The sequence below is a fragment of the Chamaea fasciata genome, unplaced genomic scaffold (assembly GCF_029207755.1).
Source record: "Chamaea fasciata isolate MVZ Bird 193981 ecotype frontalis unplaced genomic scaffold, bChaFas1.0.hap1 SCAF_3, whole genome shotgun sequence".
In the NCBI taxonomy this organism is placed as follows: domain Eukaryota; kingdom Metazoa; phylum Chordata; class Aves; order Passeriformes; family Sylviidae; genus Chamaea; species Chamaea fasciata.
The window spans coordinates 64,868,630-64,892,841 of record NW_027094088.1 but is presented as its reverse complement, the minus strand read 5'-3'; the positions used below and the strand labels follow the sequence as shown (position 1 = coordinate 64,892,841).

Here is a 24,212-nt window from a genome sequence, read left to right as displayed (position 1 = left end):
CTCAGCTAGATGTGTTAAAGAAGACATGATGAGAATGTGGGTTTTGTCTGTTTCCCTGCTTTTATATCTATGAAGAACTGCAATGAATGGAAAACCAGTATTTGTAAGCTGCCATTTGTTGGTACCTTAGAACAACTTATACAACATGAATGAATAAGGAGAGAGCAAGTGAATGTATTTATGTGACTCCGTAGCAAGTCTTAAAATATTTTGTATCAGCACAGGTGATTTTGAGGCTTCCCTGTTCCCTCTAATATCTAGACTGAACAAGCCTGTACAAATACAATAGAAGTATGCAACACTGAATGACTGTGTACAGTTCTGGTTGTCATCTGTAAGATGGCACTACAAACAAAAGGCTTCCAACATATTTTGGAAGATTGGGTAAAGGAATATACTGTTAACTTGTAAGAGACCTTATAAAAGACCAATATTTTGTATGATCATATGAGGAAATACGAGCTCTTGATGACTTCTGTGCGTGCCTGGTCACAGAGAACAAAATTATTTAGTATGAGTTATCCAAACCTATGAAGTGAAGCAAATTTTCATTTTTTATCACCTTATTACTTCCTAGACAGGTCTATAAAAATTTCATTATTTTAGAATTATTTATGTGTTTTAAAATTATTATTTATCCACTTGTCAGATACCCCTTGAAAGCACTATATGATTTTCTGTTTATGGCTGATTTTAATTTAGCAGTTCCTTCCTTCCAGGCAGGATTTCAAAAGTCTGAATACTACAGCCTGGAGAATATGTTTTAAAATATTTTTGATCTACCAGTGTAGTTTGAATGACATTACCACATTTCCTTTCATAATCCTTTCCCTACCCTACCAAATCCCTGTTGGAAAAAAGGTGAGACAAGTTAATCCGAGATGAGACAGACTACAGAGTTTGCTTCTAGCTTGCTTCTTTTCACTCTGCAAAGCATGAAACTCTCCACCCCTGCCAACAAAACACACTATAGGAATGTTTTAAGGCTGTGTAGACCCTACTTCTTCGTGTAACTGCCTCTATGAAAACAACGTTAACCTCATGGCACCCAGAAACAAACATTTTTCTGCATAACCAGAGACTCTGAGCTTTATTTAAAGGGAATTTAGAAAGTTCAGTTGCTCTCAAAAACACAGGCTGCCTATTACAGTCAGAATGTCGTCCCCAGAAACCTCCCTATTACCAATCTATCAGCCCAGCACTCTAAAAAACCAAAGCCAAATACAATCAACCTTTAGCATTTGGCTGCCTCCAAGTTTCTGTCAAGCTCCTCAGCCTTTAGGGCTTCCAGAAGCCATCCGAGTACAAGCGGGCACGGGCAGTGGCCTGAGCTCAGGGCATGGGGAAATCTGACAGGAATCCAGCCTTGAGTGCACAGAAACCAGACCCCACCTCACATATCTGGGCTCAGTGAAAGTACAGTACCTAGGTATCATGGAAAATCCTTTCCTTCACAAAGTCCTTATGTTTTTTCCCCGTAAGTGAGTGTTACAATTTTTTCTTGACAGCAAAGGAAGAGTTAGTGGTGTACTGTGAGAGTGCCATGGCACTTTTCACATGGTCTCATTCAGCCCTTGTCCGAATGCAAAAAAACCACTATTTTACTTCAAGTGTCTGTCTTGATATATCCCTTTTTCTTACATTCAGACTAAAGTAGAAGAGAACAGGAGGCAGTACCCTGATCCAAAGTCATCAACCAACCAAATGGACTCAGAGTTGAGAATTTTGTTGAAAAAGAAAACAAATGTAAGTTCAAAAATGAAAAGAAATCAGTAAAGGCAACAATAAAAACCATTCTTTTGGAAGGGACATTTCAGTGTTCCTTATTTAAACTGATCTTCCAGAAAGAAATGGCATTTAAAATGCATAAACTATAAATATTCTATCCAATCAATTAATACAAACATGAGACTAATAACATTGTTTTCACAAACACTTCTGACACAAATCTTTCCAGCTGCCCCTCAAGGTGTAATATTATTTCCAGAAACTGGGGTGGCAGTGCAGAAACAGACAAAAAGAGAATCTATACTCCACTTGAGGTAGGAAAAGACTGCCTGGTACACAAAGAGCTCTGCACTGAAGACATCTTTTTCTTCAGGTATAATGATTTAAAGATTTTTTTTTCCTTCAGAAAAACCTGCTTGCTATATTTTCATCATCTTTTCTTTTTTAAAATTTCACTGATACACTGGAAGGGGGGCCTTTTCACCTCTTTTTTGAACCTCCAGCCATAATTTATAAATACGCTGAGATCAAATCCTCCCTGCTCCCGGGTTCATTCTTTCTGAGAGAGCTTAGCAGAAGTAACAGGTTATCCAACATACAAGACTAAAGTGGTGCCTGTGTGCTGCTCTGTGGTCTCCTGAACAGCTTTTATGTCCCAGTTCCCACATGTCAGCTATTTACATTCCAGCTAGATTATTTATGGAAAGCCCTATCATTTTCACAAAGTATGATTTTGGCTTACTTTCAGGTCTTATAAACATGCATTTTTCTTCCTTTTCTTCCATTATCTTGAACATTCTTTATTTTTGTAAACAAGATCACAAGGCTTCAGCCACGTTTCACTAAATCAGATCAATGACATTTTGTTAGGAAGGAAAAGTTACAAACCTGACATGGCAAGATTGTACCATTCTCTCACCTTCCCCAGAATTACCAACTACTACCCCTACATGAAATCCTAACAGGAGACCAAGCTACCAAAGATGCTGATTCTGTGTAACTATTTCCTTGACATTTAAGGAGAGTAGTATACCTTGTCCATATTTCTGTCTGACATAGATAATTCCATCTGTAATCCCCCCCCCCCCCCCCCCCCCGCACGACACAACTTACAAAGCCATCTAGAATTCAGAGGGAAACTTCTGATGCTACTTGACCCTAAATAAATCCCTAGAAATGAGCAAAAAGAAAGTTAGAACCGTAACAATGAAGTATCAAGGGAAAGAGGGGGAGGTCTCTATTTTGATTCAATTGTAATTCTGTCCTCTAGCTCAAACAATCCCCTTTGAAAATTCAAGTCAGCACAGAGGATGCGGGACAGCAGAGAACAGCACTCAGCTCAGGGTGCACAAGCCTGGACTGTATTCAGAAACCAGCATTAACAACTTGCTTAATATACAAACTGCTTCTCCTTAAGTCTCAAAAATATTTGTATGACATAACTGACATTCACATAATTCTCTCACACTCACACTGGAACAAGTGTGGAGAAATACTTATGCAGACTGTTATTTACGCAGTTGTCTGGAAATAAACCATATTTCTTGAATCTGGGACTAGCTCACCCATTGTCCATAGGCCCATCTTATCCCTTACTTACTCTAACATGAAAGAGCCTTTAGAGACCCACATCTGCCAGAGAAGCACTTTGTCCCCACAACTTCTGAATTATTCTTTTTAATTTTTAAATTAGCCCAAATCCAAGTCCCACACTCCAAGTCAGGGTACATATCAGCATCTTCAAACAATTCAGGAACTTTAGAACAGAGCTCCCTCCACTACAGAAGGGACTCTAGTAACTTCTTAAGAAACTAAATGGCAACTGGTGCTTACCTTCAAAAGTCACATTTTAACAAGAATTTGCTGCTTTAGGTGAAAATGTCTGAGCAGATTTCTTCAGAATCAGGATATAAAGTAAAATACAACATGGATCCCTCTGTAGCACAGATATAATTTATTCCATACTGCAGCTGGAGGTACGCTGCTTTGTTTTATTGCTTAAGAAGCTGAATACAAATTTTTATATCCCTTTGTTTCAGAGGCATGATCTCTTGGGACCAGAAGTCCAAACGTGCAGAATACTGATAGGGGAAGAGATCCTTAGTACACAAAGTCCTAGAAACAATGTGAATACATTTTCCGGAATTTGGAAGATAATGCCAAAGAACTCCAACATCAGCAAAGCTCATGAGAAAAGATCTCAAATTTCCTACACAATAAAGTCTCTCCTTTTTGTGCTATTGTTCCAAGTGACCCTTTCTTCCAGTCACAGCAGAACTTACCTTGAAGGGAAGATGGGAACACTGCCTTTAGAGTCAAGACATGATCTCTGATCTGGATGGATTGGCTCTTTGAGGTATTTTTGAATGACTTCTCTGAGTAGCATAAAGTTTGAAATGCTTGCCTGACCCACAGGAGGTGAGCTAGTGTTAAAGCAAGGCAGGGAAGAGCACAGACAGCAATTCTACTTTCTCAAAAGCCTTGGGCTACTTAATCCAGGGCATGAGGAAAAAGGGAGACACAGACACAAATGTCTCCTCAGAGAGAAGACTGCACTCTCCCTCCCAGATAGGAGCTCTTCAACTTCTGCAGTCTCCTGACAGGACAAACACAGAGCAACTCTTGCACCTCCCAGTGCAAAATTTGCAGTTTTGCCAAATACTAGAACTTTCTAAAACAAATTTAAACCTACAGAATATAAAATGGTTTAGCACCAGTTCCACAGAGAAGTATCTGGGACTGCAGCTGACCAACACTCCCTGATGTTGTACCACAAGAAGCAAACACCACACAACCACGGCTGGTGAGATACAAGTGCTCAGCCTGAGGGACGCCTCAATGGCCAATCTGGACACTTCAGGGAAAATGTGCTCATCAGCTGGAGAGATCTCAAAGAATAACAAAAACTACTTGATGCCTAGGAAACATTACCCAGGAGGGAAGAATAAGTCATATTAGGAAAAAATTTTCTAACATTTGAGCTAATTAATCACCAAACTGCCCAACCCAGAAAGGCTGTAGAACACCTGGTACTGCAGATAAAAATAGTGTAAGCATCTAGTGACAGCACTACTGCTTGCCTTTCCCAGGGCCTGGCAGTCAGGTTAAATAGCTCCTTTCTAGCCCTACATCCTTTCATCATTGCCAAGATTTAGGTTATTGGATGAAAACTAAGTTCATCAATGTTACTAGCATCCACATGTGACAAAGTGACCTTTTAAAACAGCTAAAATAATTACTCTGTAACAAAACCTTCCCCAATGTTTACAAGCTCAAGACATACAGAAGTCTAATCCACATCCTGGGTGATTTGAGATATAGGAAAAAGATAAAGGCTTTTTTTCACACTTTATTGGAAGCAAGGTGTAATTTACACAGCAAAGCACTCTGATGAGACTCCTCGCAGCTCCATTCCCAGGACAGGACTCCCTGTTACACACACATGCACTCACCACATGGGGGGTGCAAAGCTTCAGGTTCCTCAAAAACGGCAACAAATTATCACTCAAGTGGTAATTCGATCTGCTAATGCTGCAGATCTTAACACGGTAATTGAAATTAAAAGAATTACAGCTTTATACTAGCATTAAAATGAACACTATTGGAGCACATACACTTTCATGTCATCTACTGAAGTCAAGACAATTTGATACAAGGCAAAGAAAAAAATCTACTTCTCTTGTCTCAGTGAAAACATCTAATCCTAATTCAGATACGGATTAAAAAGGCAATGATTTAGGAACTGTTTTAAGAATGCAGTTGTTACGCTCTGAGGGATAACAGCTATTCACTAAAATTGTACTTCCAAATCTACCTTTCCTTAAAAAGCTGTCCAGATGCTCTCATGCTGTCTGCAAGAGAACACTGCATGCACAGTGTTATTCTCAGCAGCTTGTGTCATATGTTCAGATATTTGGCATTTATTCATGTACCTACTACATGCAGCCCCTTCCACACAAACTCTGCCAGGACCACACTAGAGACATCTACAGTGGCAGGTCAGCCTCAAGAGACATTCAGCATTGCACCAAACACTGCAGTTTCAGTGGTGTTAATATACTGAACAGAGGAGCAACATGAAGAATTAAAATGACATGCCGTAATTTTCTAAACCAATACAAACACTGCTGGCTCCCTCTGGTGCTAAATATAATGCAGCGTTACATACTAAGCTGCCAGAGAAATAAGGCAATGATACAATCCAATTATTTCGTACAGTAGGTGACACATAATATAGTAGTAAGTGCTGCAGAAGCAGATTTCCTCTTACAGACTAAAGCCTCAAGTCCTCCTTCATGGCCTGTAGAACAGTTTTTTATGTGGAAAAAAACACAAGACACACCTTTAAGAAGTGCCACTGCGTTCTGGTACGCACACACAGAGCAGGCTCGTTGTCTTGCACCATGTTTTCACTTCCTGAAAGTAAAGTCCTCCCCTCGTTTTCTCAGGAGTGGACTTAAAAAACATTTCAGATTTCTACTGATTAAATTAGCAGTGACTCCTAAAGTAGCTTTAAAAAGCAAACCAAAACCATTTATTTATGCTGTGTACAACTTATTTAAGTGCTGAATAGACTGCTGTTCGACACAGCAAAGAGATCAAAATCAAGGTACTTGTTCTATTCTCAGGCTCAAGTGGCTGTTTGGGATTTTAAAAACTTAAAAATACTTGCATTTCTTGTGACACACCAAAGTATCTAAATATTATGATTCACGCTGTTAAGCATTATGCCTTGAATTATTTGTGTACATTACTTGGAAACTTACTTGCAACTATTCCTATCTGGTAGATTTCCAATGCAAAACAAGGAAATTTAATAATCTAATCTGAAAGGGCTGAATTTTTTTGCCTTTTTATCTTTCTGTGGAAAGAAAGGAAGCAGGCAGCTTGTTTCACTTTCCTTCTTCTGCTCGCCCTCCCTTTTTTAACAAGGTACAACAGCCTGAAGATACTACCCTGTACAGAGCATCCATTTCTTACTTATCAACAGATTTAAGCACTCCTATGAAGAACAAGGTGTGTGATGTTAATCTCCACCTCCTTGGTAAGTGGGACACCAGTACAATTCCCAGCAAAAGAGTGTTTAATCTTAAAAGAAATGGTTAATGACCCTGTGGGTGAAAGGGAGGCTGGTGACAAGGGCAAGAGGGAGGTGTTCCTGGTGTCCCTCTTTTCATCCAGCTGTTCCTTGTACTTGCCAGCAGCGAACAGCTGGGTCTGAGCACCATGCCAGTTGCTGTCATGCTCCTCTGGCTACCAGGCAGCAGGAGGTTAACACATCTCTGCTGAGCTGTCCCCTCAACTAGCAGTTTGTAAATTCAGCATACAACTTAAGAAGACTACACCTTCTAAAACTCTAGGAAAACCACATGTCAAAGGGCCCTCTCAGCAAACACCTCCTATCTAACCTCAGCCAACAAATTACTTTCTTCTCTGTTTCCCCAAAGCATAAATTCTGTAATTTAACTATCACCATGTTGAATTAACTACACTTTAGCAAACTTTATGTTTTTAATTTCAGGTCACTATTCCCAAAGAAATTCAAACTCTGAAAAGAAGTTTAAGTTAAGCTCAGGAAGACCAAGAGCTGGAATACTTAGGTTTACTCCCCAACACCATTTTGAAGCTCAGTGCAAGAAGGCCTTGTGTTCTCATGTGTTTTATATATGTAAAAGTATATTTTCACTTGGTGCTGCTTTGTGCCTGGAAGAAAGATAGTTTTCACACTTAAACCTTATTAACATCCTATCTAATAAGAAATGTAACACTAGTGCTTTTTAATGGAGTTCTATTTCAAGGTTTTTGCACTGCAGATATGTACCATTTTCCTCATGAGTGAAACCGAAAGACTTTTTATTTATCACAGAAAGCACTACCTCGTCTTTAAAAAATTAAACAATCTGCTGTAAAAACTTTGTAAATATGCAACATCAATTTGTACTAATCTTAAAAATACAAAACCATCAATGTTTCTATTTCATCTTAAAATACCTTTTCAGTTAAATATTTTGATCAAATGGAAATTCAATATTCAAAGAAGAGCCTGTTCTGTGATGCATTGTTACACTGCATTATTACAAATTACAACATTAACACCAAGTATCTACTTGAATATGTAACATCACTAAGCGGTTTGTTCCATTTCAATAGCTTCCAAAATGTATTTTGCCTTTTCAGCTGAAGGAAATTATCTAAACTGACTACTGGTGAGAAATCCTGAAAGAACTGTATTCATTATCAGTAAGTGACACAAAAGAAATTACTTGTACAAGAAAATGAACCAGCACACCGTCACTGGCTATCAAGAAATAGCTTTTCTTCCTCCACATGGACAGTATCAAGAAACATTAGCAGGCAGCCAGGTTACAAACAGTGACTTCAGAAACTTCTCCCTTGACTGTAAATACTTTCAGTGTGAGAAGAGCAACACCAACTGCATTTTTAGCTGCCAGTGTATAACAAGCCTTCATGTGGAGTGCACAGGATGATAAGCTCAGCAGAGGCACTGAAGACCACCCCAGCCACCATGAGCAATGTCCTCACAAACACTGCTGTCAGCTTGGGCCCCAGGAGGTGGGCTGCAGCTTCGCAGCATTACTACTGACATAGCAAGCCTGAAAAAAACCACTGTAATTTAGATGGCCTTTAAGCAGCTGATCAAAAGGCTCCAAGAGATGTAAACAACAGCTAAAGACGTTTCTATTTTAACTTCTTACCCCCTTGGGAGATCACCACATCTGCAGGAGAGCTGCCAGAGGGGGATGGTGAGCCCACGCCTCAGTTCCTAACCACATCCCATCTTTGCTGCAGCAGCAGGTAAACACACCCTAACATCCTATATCAAACCAGGGAACCCAGTGCCAATTTCCATCACTGAAATGCCACCACAGGTACTGGCCAGAGTGCTATGGGAAAGGAACACCTTCAATCACTGCAATTCCTCATTCTGTTGCAATAGAGGAATTAACAGTTCTTGCATAAGCATAATCCTCCTGGTACTAAAAACTTAACAGCAGTGAATTGCTGTTAAGGCCCATTCAGATTGACAGCAATTTTAATGAGAGGTTATATATTTAGTAACATAAAGAATCTGGAATTAATGATTTAATATTTCATTATAGGAACAATTTGTATGAGGATTTGAATAGGATTTTACTGCTGAATATTACTACAAGGGGCAGTTTCTCAAAGCCTTATCAACTGGCTTCAAATATATTGCATTTCTGTACTTGTGATGGAAAAGAAAATCAGCCCAATGCTGCTGACTAATTTTCATCTTGCAATTCACTTCCAAGACCTCATAAGCAGAAAGGTGTCCTGTTCAAACAGCAGCCTGGTAAGAAGCTAAGAGGGGAACCTGAGAGCAGAAGTGGCTGTTGGGCACATTGGTCCTTTTCCACTCCAGAGGCATTAAACCTCCTAAATACATTTCCAACTTTGTGTAAGACTTTAGGCCAGCTGCCAGTCTTCTCTCCCAGCAGGATTAGCTCCTACATATTTGTGCATAAATAGTGGCTGGACTGAAAACTAACAACTTTACTGAGTAAGTAGCTCTCCCGAAAGCCAGCTTTTACCCTGTAGCTTCAACTTCATCTAATCTAATGAATGCAGCAGGAGCTGGGTACTTACCTATCAATCACAAACTCCTTCTGTCTTAGCAGCCCTTCTTTAATTTTCATTAGAGACTCCCAGTTGCTGGAGTCCTGATAGCTGGTAGCTGGGTAACTTGAACGAGATGTTCCAGGTGAAACCTGCATAAAATAATTGTAGGATTAGTCTCCAAAACAGTGAAATTAAATAATGTCTTTCATATTATGGCACTTACAAAGTGATTTACTCTTACAGAAACCTAAGGACAGTTTCACAGTTTAATTCAGATTTGCTTTGTATAAACCAATTGGATTTATAAACAAGTTTCTGGAAACAAGTTTCTTCAGCCCAGTGTCACTGATTTTATCATTTCTCTACTAAACAACTCATGGCTCCAGAAGCAGTTTGGAATGAAAAGCTCATTTAGAATTAACTACATCATCAAAAGGAAGACCACAAAATGTTCATATCCTGCTGCAATCCTTGTATAGCACTTCAAACAACAGGGCCTAGTAACTTCACACCTACTGGTAACTGCAGGTAAAGGCAGGTAATGCCACTGCCCCATTCAATTCCCACCTGTAACATCAGCGTACAGAGAAAAGAGAAATTTCCCTTGATGTGTGTGCACTTAAAATACAGAATATAGGAATATAATTCTGGTTAAACTGTAAGAGAATAAAACTTTCATAAGTAACAGGTTCCAGGATTTCTATTAATTTTCACTAAATCCAGGCTTCATGTCTCGCAACAAACTGACGGCAACAACTGAACTGAATATGAACCAACGACATCACGGTTTGGAAGAAAAGTAAAAAACTGGGACATTTAATCAAACAAGCATTTGTTACAAATTTATTACAAATATTTGCATCAGGAATTCACGTAAGAGAAGGTTTAAACTAGAGCTTCTGATATCAAACTGAGGGATCTCAGAATCAGCTGCCATGAAGTATCATTTAATGTTTCACCAGTTTTTTAAATCACTGAAAAAGATTATTTTTTTTATAATCTGAGAGGCATCCTGGACAAGGCTGTCTTTTTATGTTTTTGAAAAAGAGCAGAAGGAAAAATGTTAAAACATGGCTATTAAAAAAAAAATAGACTTTAGGCTATTTTTTCTTTTATAGCTCCACAATGTTTTAAATTTCACCTGAAATTACAACAAACTGTATAAAGACCAAGACATATGATCAACAATTAGAGTAATTTAAACAATTGCCAAGCACTCCATACTTCTGGTCAAAGTTTTACTGTGAATTATAACACCAAATGGAAAGAATTCATTGCTTAAACCCCAATACCATGAGGTACTCAAGTCAGGAGCCAATTCCTTACAACTATAAACTCTCTGTAACTTTAAAAAGTATTTCTTCCCATTCAGTCTAGTTCAGTTCAATCCCTAGCTTGCCCACTGATGTGCTTCTGCAAATTAATTCTCTTTTAATTTATAACCTAAAACGAGATAAGATGACAAGACTTACCACTTCCATAAGTCTTTCAAGACTGTTACAACCCCACCTCACCCCCCATTCCCCCAGGTCCAACTTATCTGCTTCAGGGAATATTTCTTTTGCTTAACAAACTGGATAGTTTCAATAGTAAGATCAGTTACAAATGATTAAAGAAACAAACAAACAAACACCAACCATAAAAATTATCAACAGTTTTATACACTAAATACTGCATGCCAATTAAACCCAAAATCTAAACTGATGATATAATTATTTTTTTTGGTTTGGGCAGTGATCTAATAAAACTCAGGAAAGAAACCTAGTCATGATTCTTCCTGTAAGTAACACATATGTAGAGTCTTTACAGCTTAAGGAATCTAAAGTTTATTTTGCCTGGGTTGCTCCATCCAGACCACATCACTTCAAAGTCATCTTTGGTGCTTACAGAATACCTTGGGATTGTCACATACTGTTTTGTATTAGTTATACAGATGACTGGCTGAATAGAGAGGCACCACCACAAACCTGTTCCAGTGAGAGTCTCTCTTAGTGACCCATGCCATGTCATGCAGCACAAAGTGACAACATCAGGAACTATCACTGGACTTCATGCTATGAATTTTTTTCCTTTGCTTTTCCCACTACAGTGCTGATGAATGCTTTCCTACATCCACCTCAACACCATTACACTGCAGTCAAAAAAGAAGAAAGAAAGAGTCCTTATTGCAGCTGGGATTAGATCTCTACTTTTCAGAGCCAGAATTTCTTTCTCTACTCCAAAGAAAACTCACAAGCATTTGACATGATAAATAGGAAATACATGGCTTTATAAAGCCAAATCAATTTATTGAGCATGATGAATTTTGTCTTTAAGACTGAACTACAAAAATTAAGAGATTAAAGACAATTTAAATATGAACCTATGTTAAGTGAAGACATTTTGGAAGTCAATGGTGGTCCCTCTAGGAGAATTCTTCAATGCAAACCCCTTATTTCAATCTAGCACCTCTGCAAACAATAATCTGCACTGAAGTTGGAAAAATCCCCTTCAAATTTTGTACAATAACTAATTACACAAGTCAATTAAATATTGTAGCTGCTGAAAAGCAATGCAATGAGTTTTGCCATGTTAAGAACAGAGTAATATTTCTGAATTATATGCCCACAATAGTGAGTTAGTATGGGGTTTTTATTAAAACTAAAACAAAAGGCCTCCATAGACGACTCACTGAGATGATTTAACTTTGGAATATACCCAATCCTATGGAGTATTTACATGCTGTATATACATAGGTAGCAACAAATAAAATATTACTTTGTATTATAATTGTGTGCTTCAATTTTTCAGTCTGAACAAATGAGCAAAGCAACAAAAATGTTTGATTCTGATATCATGTTTCATCCAATTAAAAAAAAAAGATATTCTAAAAATACTTCTTAGCACTTCCCAAAATAACAAGACACTTCACTCATTTAGGAGCACATGGTGCTGACTACTACAAACAGCTTTATAGCTGCTTTGAATTGTGTGGTAACACACAGGCAGTCCACTTACGTGTGAGTATCTTGTCTCCTAAGGATATCAAACCAAATAGTGAGACCAGATACACTTCCAGGAGTCATATTTAGAAAGCCATCCACAACTTCAAGCCCTTAACTTGAATCATCCACAACTACAAAACAAAACACCATCTGGAAAGACACAGCATTCTTTTCTATCTGTCCTACAAAATACAACTATTTTTGTCACCTGGCACCCCTTCTGAGAGTATCAGCCCTGTTCTGACAACATGTGTTCAGTTAGAACAGTATCCTTTGCACAGGGACATCCAAAGGTCCTCACTAGCTTGTTTTGTGACAAAGGCTTGGCACAACTTCAAGTCACTGCTGAGGCAAAGTCAGCTGCTGGGAAAAAAAAATAAAATAAGAAATCTGCCATACTAGCCTAGATGCAAATACGTACTGCTGGAACTAACATTGCTGACTGATAGTTTCATGCTTATTATCAGTGAAAAAATGATTTTTCTATGGACAGAGTGTAACAACATTTAAATAACTTAGGTCAAATATGGTGGGTTTTCAATTATGCTAATTAAAATTCTCTTCTTGAACATGCCCATAGTTTGTGCCTGAAGCAGATCAACGTCTCAGCACACAGAGTAGCCCAGCATTCCATGTGTTACATGCTGTATCATGTCAAATGATGTCATTTACCACATCACGAAGTAAAGGTGAAGTCTAAAAATGGCAATATAATACCAAACAAACAAAAACCAAAAAAACCCCCAAAAAACCCAAACAAAACAAAACCAAAAAAAACCACCCCAAAAAACCACAGAACCAAAAAACCCCCCCAAAAAAACCCCCAAAAAACCCTCCGAAACACAGAACAACAACAACAAAAAAACCAAACCCAAAAACCCCAATGGTTTTGAAAGGGTTTTTTCATGAAAGCTGCAGCTTAAATAATTTAGTGCTGTCCACACTACAACTCTAAATTTTCAGAGTCCATTACTAACAACTAGCAGAGCACCAAGAATTATGCCAGGTGAGTGATCCCTTCTGGACAACAGCTTACACAGCCCTACACTATCATAAACTCCTGTCCATAGGGATCATTCTTCTCCTGCTGCATCTTACAGGCATTGCTCAACAGAAAGAGAATTCCTTTCATCCACATCTAATCCAGGGTAAAGAATCAATACAATGTTAGCTGGAGCTAAGGATTCCTTTTTTGACCAGCAGTTGAGGAAACAAATATGGGTGACCCCTCGGGCTGTGCCTCAGGGATATCACTTGATGGATAATGTGGGAGAAAGAAGAGGTGGATGTGGCAGCAGCAAGCCCAAATGCACTCTTGTCACAGAGATGCCTCCTGCCTTATGGGTCACCTGTGACAGGGAAAGGTTTAAATGTGCACAGGCAGAGCAGCAGTCACTGAGGAGCTCTGTAACTGCTCCCCACCCTGGGTAAAGAAAAATTATTTACCCATCTCTTCCGCCCTGCACAGATCTCTTCCTAACATCAGGTGGAGCGTTTCAGCTCAGAACAGCTCCTGTAATTTAGACAATCTCAAAAGATGGTTCATCCTTTTGCAGGCGAAACACAACAGGGATGGTGGCTCTCACGCAGGAAAAGCTATAGAAGGCTACAACCATGGAATAAAGCCCTAATTTTAAGGTCCCAACCGCAAGGCTGCGCCTTGCAGAAACGCACTAAAAACACAACCACAAAGCTGAATCCTCCACACTGTAACAGACTCTGAGCTGGGTAGAAAAAGACCACAGACAAGAATTCCTAATTTGTGAGATCTGTATCTCACCACCACCTACCTACTGCTCTGCTCAGCTCCATCTTTGCCTTTTAGGGAAGATACGTGTTTCTGCTCAGTAGGATATAATCACTACAATTCTTGGCAGCAACACCTAGGCTGTATCACATTTTGCCTATGCTTTCACAAATTTCCAGCAGTCACAGGGGAAAGAACATCTAACAATGCCCGTGTACTTTTATTAGAGCCATGGTATATCTGGTGTTCTTTGGGGAATTTCTTTAATGTGGAAAACATAATTAAAATCAAAATTGAGACACCATCAGTGAGGTACTCAGAGAAACAGGTGTACTGTAGAGAGGTTAGGACTGCCAACAGCAAAATAAAAATCAGTAAAGCTTGGAAGAAAACCCAGACACATACTTTACATAGACATGCAGCCTGCAAAGTAGTTAATATAAGAGAGACCACAACTAACAGGGAAAATACACTTGACAGGAGTTGACAATTTAACCTGCCTGAAAATCAGCTTACTGCAAGTCAGGATTGCCTGTATATGGGATGTCAGGTTACAGAAAAAGGGGGGTGAGGGAAAGGATAAAGCAGTGACTTTAAACAGCTCTGGCATAAACCCAGTTACAAAAATATGTCTGGCAGTACAACGTGAGGAACCAGAAAGTCACTGGAACAGTAAAACATGTCCAAAGAGAAACTTTCATGGCTAAAAAGCTTAGAAAGACTGATTTACAATTAAGAGCTAAATATCACAAAGGCTGAAGAGACATGAAATCAGACAGCAAATACCTTGTTTTCTAGGTTGAGAGTCCATGTAAACTAAGGTTGATGGAATGAAAATTGAGATATGGCAATCTGGGATAAGAGTATCAGGAGAAAATAAACAAACAAAAACCAGTAAACAACAACAAAAAACAACCCATAAAGCCAACTAAAGAGATGGAGAAAAGTAGCAAAATTGTATCACAAACAACTGAGAGAAGATCCAAATTTTAAGATTTTAGAATCTGCACTGGATGACGTTTCAGAATTAAAGGGCAAGCCAGTCCTTACTTGATGACACATCAGGACTTCCTTTGACTTAGGGTTAAATTACGCATTCACGTGACTAACTGAGTAACACACTGACTACACTATGCCAAGAGCAGAATAATCACAATTAGGCACCAATCTCATCAACAAAAATTCGAGAATCAAAATTCATTTTAAAGGAGATGACCACAAAGATATATAGCCAGAGCTTAACTGCATGGATGCTACATCTGTTGTATGACTTTTAAATCTTTTCCAATAAAATACTAAAATGCTAATGGTATTTACAGACACCACCACTATCATCATAAAATGTGAGAAAGTGGAAGGCTTTCAAAATGAAGAAGAATAAAGAGTAATAGCATTCATTTGCCTCCTAAAGGCAGCACTCCCTCTAGTAATTACACTTTTACTACCACATTTGTTCAAACTTCCTTCACAAATGAAATCCCCATTGCACACAGGGCAACACACTTAATTTCAGACCTCACAGATTTTACTCTCATAAGCCTGAGAGGAATCTGACAGTCCTGCAAGTTACTGTTATTTGTATATTTACTTCTTCCCCCACATTGTTTATACTGCAGCTGAGGTTTTTGAACTTCATCAAGGTCAGGTCTGATAATCACAACAAGGGAAGAAGACGTGGTCCCTTTGCACAACAGCTTACAAATGAATTAAGAGCAAAGCACAGCAAGTACACGGTTGCTGGGATACGACCAGAGATGGGAGAAAACAAAGGCTAAGGTCAGGTAGCTATTCACCACGGAGGAAAAAAAAAATTAAATAAGAAACAAGTAGAGATTTTTTTACTGATGGCATAGTTATAGGGCTTTGATAGCAACCGCGTGGTCACTTAAATGTGGCATAAACGTACACTGCTATCAAAGGGAGGGGGGCCTGTTCTCCTGCCTCTTTCTCAGCACTTCAAACATTCATACCTTTCAGCTCCCTCCTGATAGCCCCAGTCCTACACTCTTCCCTCCATCCCACACACATGAAGGTTCTTTGAATCTTGGGCAGACTCTTCTCAGATTCATTGTACAAGGCCATGTGAGATCTAGCGCTGGCACACACTCTTAAGTGGGAAAGCGCTGTACAAGACAACACATTTTGCAGTGGTACAGCTTAGTGCTGGATTAGTATGAACAACACCACAAGCTGAATTATCTCAACTCCAAGCACTGCCAAACCCTTCCAAAGTATCAGTGCATAGACTGAGTATTTTCTAAGCTTCTGAAAAAAAACTTATTATGCAGTTCCTATGACATTGTTAAAGTTACTGGCTGAGACCTGGTGTTTACATAGGAAATCAGTTCAAGAACAGGAACTTGCACATGAAGATGGCATAACAGAACAAAACCAAAACCCTCCTGTACTTCATTATTTTTCAGAATAGTCCTGCCTGTGTTGGCTCTATGACTTATGACAGTACACACAGGACCAGCAGCACAGTCCCAGTCTACAGTCAGAGACCACATGTATAAGATCCTTATGTGTTCAGAATCTGGATTCAGCAGGGGATCCTGAATAAAGCAGAAATATAGCAGGGGATTTGTAAGGGAAGGGAACTGGAATTCTGGTCACTGCTTAACTGGCAAGGTTTTGTTCCTTCTAGCATCCCTGACAGTACTGTGCAAAAGCCGCCAGCGATGAAGAAATCAACAGATAAACTCTAAAAAGTTTGCAAGATCCCTTGGGATGCACATTTTAGGGCAGAGACAAGGGCAGTCTCCTAGAAGAGGCTGCAGCCACTCAGCAGTCCTCCCTGACTTTTCTGACTCTCTCATCTCTGTCCCCTAAACTACTACGTTCCTGAAGGATGAAACCCGCACTCCCGGAGCTGCACACGGGGTCATGATACACCCTCCTCTGCTTATCTTCCCCTGAACAACCACACTTTGCTTGCTTTTTTGTGTTGTTATAACATTCCTTCATACTCCATGCAACACCAATATTATTTCTATCATAAATCCTTTCCATTTATATTCTGGCAAATGTTATGAACACAAAACACTTCTAGGTGCCACTTAATATGACGTTAAAAGCAACAGTGCCTGGAATTTTCCACTGATAACAACTGGGTCTTTCCTAAGTATAGAAGCACTTGTTTTATTAAGTGTTCATTTTATCTTCCCACTGCATTGAAATTCCAATGTTCTTCACTATAAAAAAGAATTTAAACATCTGGAGATGAAAGGGAGCTTTCACAAGAGTAACTTTTTCTTTTTTTATACAAGCTTTTAGTTGAAGTTTCATTGTTAAATTCATTATTTCTTTTTGTTTCTTATTCTGTCCTGGAAAGCAAAGTGACTACAGTTACTCAAAAATACCATTGTTATATGTGCTGCATAAATACAGGACATGTTATTCACTAGAAAAAATGATGACTGTACAAGACAAAAGTAGCTTAGGAAAAAGGAATAGTTGGTAAAAATCAATCATGAATAGAAGAGCGTGTAAAATATCTCAGATGCCCTCCATCAAGTTCTGATCATTTATAAAAACCTTTAAGTTAAATACACCTTGCTAATACCTACAAACACCAGTCTACTGAATGCCAGTCTGGGTTGCTCACTGATTACTTACTATGCCTGCTCATGGCTAAAGTGGATGCAAAAGGTGGCCTAGAAAGCAAACAAAAAAGCATCTATTTTTTGCCAGTCTGCACAAATTTCGCAAAGATGAGCCAAGCTGGCCATCAATCTTGCACAGAAACTAATAGAAGTCCTCCTGTAACAAGAAGGTAGCAAAAAGAGAGTGCAACTTGGGTGAATATTATTAGAGAAAAAAAAACAATAGCCCATATTCGTGCAGTAATTGGAGAAGAAAACTTAGAAAAACCCTTTATGCACAGAGCACCAAATTATCTTAATGAAACATGCAAACATACTGAAAGAGAGGGAAGCCACTATGAATTTAATGTGAAGCAGGAGCATACATTTGGGGAAAAGCGATGCTCTGCAATTTCTTTATTAAGGGTCTTGATTTTTAGAAAGGAAGTTGCCGAGATTCAGTGAAGGGTGTTGGCCCCTAAACCAGAAAACTGAGCCTCTCCTTTCTTGAGTTCCATTTGCTTCAGCTTTTCATGACTTTACAAGAAAGGTGAGCCATGCATGTAATACTCAGCACAATTAACTGAAGTTTAAAAGAAACAAACAAACAAAAAAAAAATCCCACAAAAATAAAGCAGAAACATTCAGAATATTTATATTAGAACAAATCCAAGTATTCCCACAAACACAAGAAAGTACATTTTATTTGAAAACAATAATCCAGAACTGGTCTCTGTGAGCACATGCAGAAAGAATAAAGCAAAATTACTGGAACACATGCACTTCAAGTTTTGCAGATGCAACTTGTGTGCATGTTATAGCTGATGGGGAAGAAATGATCGGATAATACACTGGTTTCCACTTCCTTTTAGGCTGATAAACCAAAATTGTTAGCAGTAACAAAGACATCCCCTCATACCCACCTTTGTTGTTCTCCAGCTCTTATTACCATGAACATAGATTTTAAAAAACAAGGGAAAAAAGACAAGGATACTCCATAAACAGTGGCAAGTGGGGGATTTAGTAAAGCCGCATTAGAGGGGATTGGAAGACCAAACTGAGTTCTCTACTAAAGCAGTCTCGTGCAGTTAATAAGATCTGTGGCCATCAAAGTGCTGCACATCATGAGCACAGTATTCATTTACATTTACTGGTGACTACTTCGGAGAAGTTCTATGGATGGGAAAATTAGAGGCAATCATGTTTACTGTCCCAACTCCAGGAACTCTCCCCAGAAGGAACGAGCCGTTTCAGTCAGCAAAGCAAGCAGAACAGCACATGGACCTACTGTGAAGATTAAATTGCTTCAAGCAGGGATTCTACCACCAGCCCTGTACAGCATCACATACATCATATATCATCACATAGACATTTCAGTCACTTGCCTCAGAATTTTGAAAAATAAAAAAAAAAGGATTTTTTTTTCCCTTTTTCTTTTTTTCAACTCACAAGGAGACACCATGTACTTGGAAGACTCTCTGAATTTCAGATGCATTTACAGAGGCTCTGCACCTCTGGGCAAATCAGATCCTGGAATCTCAAAAGTCAGACATTTGAAAATCCCAGCCTGAAACGTCTGCATCACTGATAAACAGAAGAAATGTTGTTAATTTAACACTGGGCTGTGTGTGAAAGCAGCAACCACACAACCATGGAAGGTAGTCACATAACTTGTGTGTGGAGTAAGTGACGGATATTTGAACTGTTTGGCTTCAATCCAGATTGAACCTTTTCCACTTGAGTTTATGAGGGGTACTTGAAACACACTTGTCTCTAGCAAAAGCAGCAGTATGATGTAAGGGCGCATCCAAACATCCGTGTCAGTGTGTGAAGGTGTTTTCCTTCCTTACAAGATAAACTCAGGGGAGCCCTAGCACCTTCTTTATATAGGCAGAAAGGGTAGAAGTTCACACTAAAAAAATAAATATAACTTTCATCACCAGCAATTAGTACTTGTCACTTGTAGGTCTTCTAGTTTCTTAAAAAGAAACTTGACTTGTTATTCTCATTCTACAGAGAGGAAACTGAGACAAGAACAAAGACCATTTGTCTCTTCAAACAGCACCAAAACAGCAGATCCTCTAGTGTGGAAACCATTTTGTAAGCAAAATACTGGTTTTAACAGACACAAATGAGACCATTTCTGCCTAAAGAAAAATAAATATGTGTTGATTGAGGGAGGCTCATTTAGAAGGTGCGAAAATTCATGCTTCAGAATGAACTACCTTTGTTTTCATATTCTTATTCACAGAGATGTCAATAATAAAGTTATACCAAGTACTCACATAACCAATTGATACAGAAGACTGTATTTCAAAACAACAGAACCAATTCAGTTTCAAGAAAGGCCAAAAAAGAGGAAAGCAAATAGTTTCTTCTATAAGAACAGACTCGCAAAAGAAGGAAAAAAGCTCTCCACATCACCTCAGTGGTCAGGAAGCTACAGACAAAACAATCCGTGAGATTACACTTGACAAAGCTTCCATGCTCCAGTGACTGACAACAGAACTTCCATGAGAAAGCAGCTGCCTGAAACAGAGTACACAGTCAGAAAATATCTGCAACACCAGGAAATCCTTTCTTGCTAGTCAGAGCTGGTCTGAACCAAGGGGTAGAGCCATGTTTTTATTTGGCACATTCTGCAAAAAAATTAAGAAAAATATGGAATTTTGTACCTCAAATTCTCAGGTAATGAAGTTCAGGATCCTAATTTTCTGGGGTGCTTTTTTGCTGAATGTTTTTTTTTCCTGCAAAAGTAATTCTGAATCAGCACTCCACTTCCAAAAAAGGAAAAGACATTCTGCTACTTAAATAAACTTCAGTGATTTCTGATGAAGTAAAAAAAGCCCTTAGTGTTTTAGTGACAAATTGCATGAAACAAAGATACGAAGCAACAGATAGCTGACGCTCATCATGGGAATTAGTCTTATTTATAGTCACTCAATAGAGGAAAGAGAGAAAAAAACCCCAAACTACAGAGCAATGGACAGAAGAAGTGAAGACACACACCATTCTGTAACACCAAGCAAGAGAAAGAAAGTTGTTTCTGGCTCCCACTTCTTTAAGTAGGGCCATAGGAAAATTAGCCTGAAAACTCTTTAAAAGCCCGATTTATGCCATCTCCATGCTGATCTGAATGAAGATCCCCATGAGGCAAGATGTTGAGCCCACTGGTCTACCTGCTGCCCCTCGACATTACCTGAGGGTGATCACTGCAATAATACACACAAGACAATCTTTCAGCTCCTAAATGATGCCAGAACATTCATCCTTTGGGCAATATTTATGCATTTCTGTTAGAACAACTTTCAGATGAAGATAAGTAGCAGCAAAAGCAGAAGCCCAATCATTTCTCCTCAATTCTGCAGTTACGCTTTCAAGTGGAGATAATCCAGCACCACCACTTGGCAAGTGAAACGTGGTCTTCCAGCTTTATCTCTCCTTCATGTGCCTTTGTCCCGCTGTTCATCTATCACTCACAACATGTCAAATAACACACCTAATCTCTGTGCTTCCCAGAACAGTTTATCTGAAAGACACTCAACAGAGTTTCTTAGGTATAAGGATCTCGGCACACCACCTAAAGCACATTTTCAGCTTAACAAATTGAGGACACCAGTAAGCACTAAAATACAGTGTTCCCAGGCATTTCATAGAAATAAAGAACCTTCACTGTAATGAAGATCATTGAATTTCCTATCCTGTCTCATGTTGCTATTTTGAAGACACTTGGCATCACTGAAGATAACTGCTTCTAGTAAATTATTTGACCTTCATTAACCTCATAAAAAGGTAAACTTCATTGCTGTGAAAGCCATCCGGTACTTACAATAACACAGCTTTTTGTGTTGTCAATATTTTATCGCAAAATAAACCACCTACATGGGTCAAGCCTGTGTTCATTGCATTGTCTCCAGGTCAAATAAGTGATTACTAATGGGGTTTGGGAAAAGGAAGGACACAGCTGATTTTCAGAGCAAGAGCCAGGCAAAACTTCTTGTTTCCCTTCTCTTCTAACACTGGGTCAAAGCACCAAAGACAATAAACAGGCGTGACCCACTTCTGCACCCTGCGATCTACTTTAATGGTTTAAGGTTCGTGCCAGTAACAGCAACTGAAACGAAAACATTCAAGATGACCTTTCAAAAAATGTCTTTGGTCAGTAACAAATCAGATGACTAGTACTATCAGAGCATTCACCATTCCCAAAAAGAGAAATATTTCAGACCAAGTTTTCTATTAATTGATTTTGTACTTTTTTCTTAATCACTTTGCAATGGTGTGCTTTACAAGCTGCTGCCTCAAAAAGTAATTACATCTTATTTGTAAAGAAAAAAAAGAAGTGGAGATCAAACTAATTTAATGTCTGTCCAAAGGTTAGGAAAAGTAAATATGTCTTGTCCCAGAGGAGAATAACATAATGCAAAGCCTAGATTTCTCAGCAGAGCCGTTTCCTATAACACTAACGAAGACCGTAAGTCTCACTATAGAAAAGCAGGAACATCTGCAGCCTCAGAAAGGCAACTTCCTCCCCATAAATCCAGAAGATATTGAGATTACAGATGTGAGATTCACTGAAGTCAGATAATCATTAAAGGAGGCATCAGGTAAAACATAGAAGCAAATGGGTCATGAGTCTATCAAATTCAAGTAAAATCCTTAAACGCATTAAAAAAATTATTCTCTTTCAGTTGATTAGGCTATTGCCTTACCTGGTGTGATTCTGGAACCAGCTCTGAAAATACTGATTTTTCTGTACTTTCGAAGGAAGAAAAAACTCACATTTCCCTTTAGGGTGTATTAGGCTCGCAGCACAAATGTAACTGAAGGATCCATTAGCTGGGTCCTTTCTCTTAGAGAACAGTAAGAAGGATCCTGTAAGCCACATCTCCTAGTACCTGGATGGCTACAAGCAATTACCCATTGCAGAATCAGGTCAGAAAACTACTGGTTACAAAAAGGGGAAGATCTCATTTCAGAGTTCAGCTTCAATACCAAACCCTGCTACTCTGTCCCACATACACACAAATTAATGCACATTTGTGGGAGCATCCACTTCTCCCTTCTGTGTGTATTTCATTACTGTTAAACCAAATGTACCAACACAAGAACTTCTGCCATGTGAGATCACAGAAGCACTTTTGCAGTGTGAGAGAAAACTGCATCAGCATCATGAACCAACTCACTAACTGGAGTGCTCAGACTTACTGCTGAATTTCTTTACTTGTTTATTATAAATAATTGGACTTGGGTCACAGTCCATTTCTATACAGAGTCATGATTATCAGCGGACCAGATAATGACACCTCAAACTTTACAGATTATACAGGTGGCCAGTGTCTACAGCTGGAATTTTGAAAACTAGCATATGAAAGGCAAAAATAATCCAGGAAATTATTACCAGTGTGAATAGAAACCTTAAGATTATTATTTAAATAAAGGAGCTGTTATGCTGAAGTACAACACGTCTCTTTTTAGACGTTATCCCAAACACCAACCGGATCTCTAAATAATTTCTGAGAAGAAACATGTTCTAGTGGTAGATTCCTAATCCCCCTGGAGAAAGCCCAGATCATCTCCATTTAAGGTCAAGCAGGCAACAGCTGCACATTTTTGCTCCTCAGAACAAAATGCAGCAGACCAAAACCTCCAACCCAGATTCCTTTTTTAAAGCTTTTCCTTTCTGATATCCATGGGTGTCTGGACCTGTTCACCCAGCAGTGAATGAAAACAGTACAATGATGTGCTCATATATCGTGTCTGTACTTGTCAGACTTGACATGTCCCACAAACTGTACTTTGGCATCTGCCTCAGAACCCCACCAAAACCTCCATGAGTTGTTACATGAGGAAATGATAACTAACCTGAACTAGAAAAATGTTCTCAAGGGAGTGTTCCTAAACAAGCTTGCTTGTAGACAAACAACATCAATACAAGATCTACAACACTCATGTGGCCTGAACTTGTACAGGTTATTGTTATTCGGCAAATACATTCTCCACCTTAAAATTCTTTTCAGAGTTGACATTTAGAGAAGACATGCATTATGCTTCTGATGAAATCCTAGTATTTTTTCAGTGCCTTAGTTTGTACATTTAAGTATCACTCTTTAAAATGGAGACCAAGCTATGACTGCATCAGCAGCTCACAAAAACCCCTCAAATTCTCTTAAGGTATCTCGTTTCTAAAAAGCCCCAATTTATTAACAAAAAGAGCCAAGAATTTAGGGTAGTGTAACTAAATTACATGACAATTTTACATTGATTTGGTAAAAGTGAGGATTGGCATTGCAGCTGTTGCAGAGCTGGGTGTTGGACTTCATAACATAACACAGAGGGTGAATTTCAATAGTACAAGTTTCATAAAAAAGCAAACAAGCCAATGCTAGCACTTTTCTTGGATGGCAGCATACAATAAAAGCATGAAATTTCCCTCATAAAAAAGCCAAATACAGTTTGCTTGACTGTGAAAGATTTATAATGTTAATAATACCATTATAAGTAAATTATGAAACACTTTGCACCAATAAAGAACCGTCACTCCTCACGGTGAAGATATTCAATTAA

General features: G+C 38.8%; 1 protein-coding gene across 1 annotated transcript in view; it reads right to left on the bottom strand.

Annotated features, from left to right (window-relative positions):
* The window catches only part of CEP85L (centrosomal protein 85 like), a 107,211-nt gene that overhangs the window by 18,388 nt on the left and 64,611 nt on the right, over positions 1 to 24,212 (bottom strand). Inside the window, exon 4 of the mRNA XM_066179339.1 lies at positions 9,358 to 9,479. Coding sequence (XP_066035436.1) covers positions 9,358 to 9,479 — 122 coding nt within the window. The remainder of the gene's footprint in view (positions 1 to 9,357; positions 9,480 to 24,212) is intronic.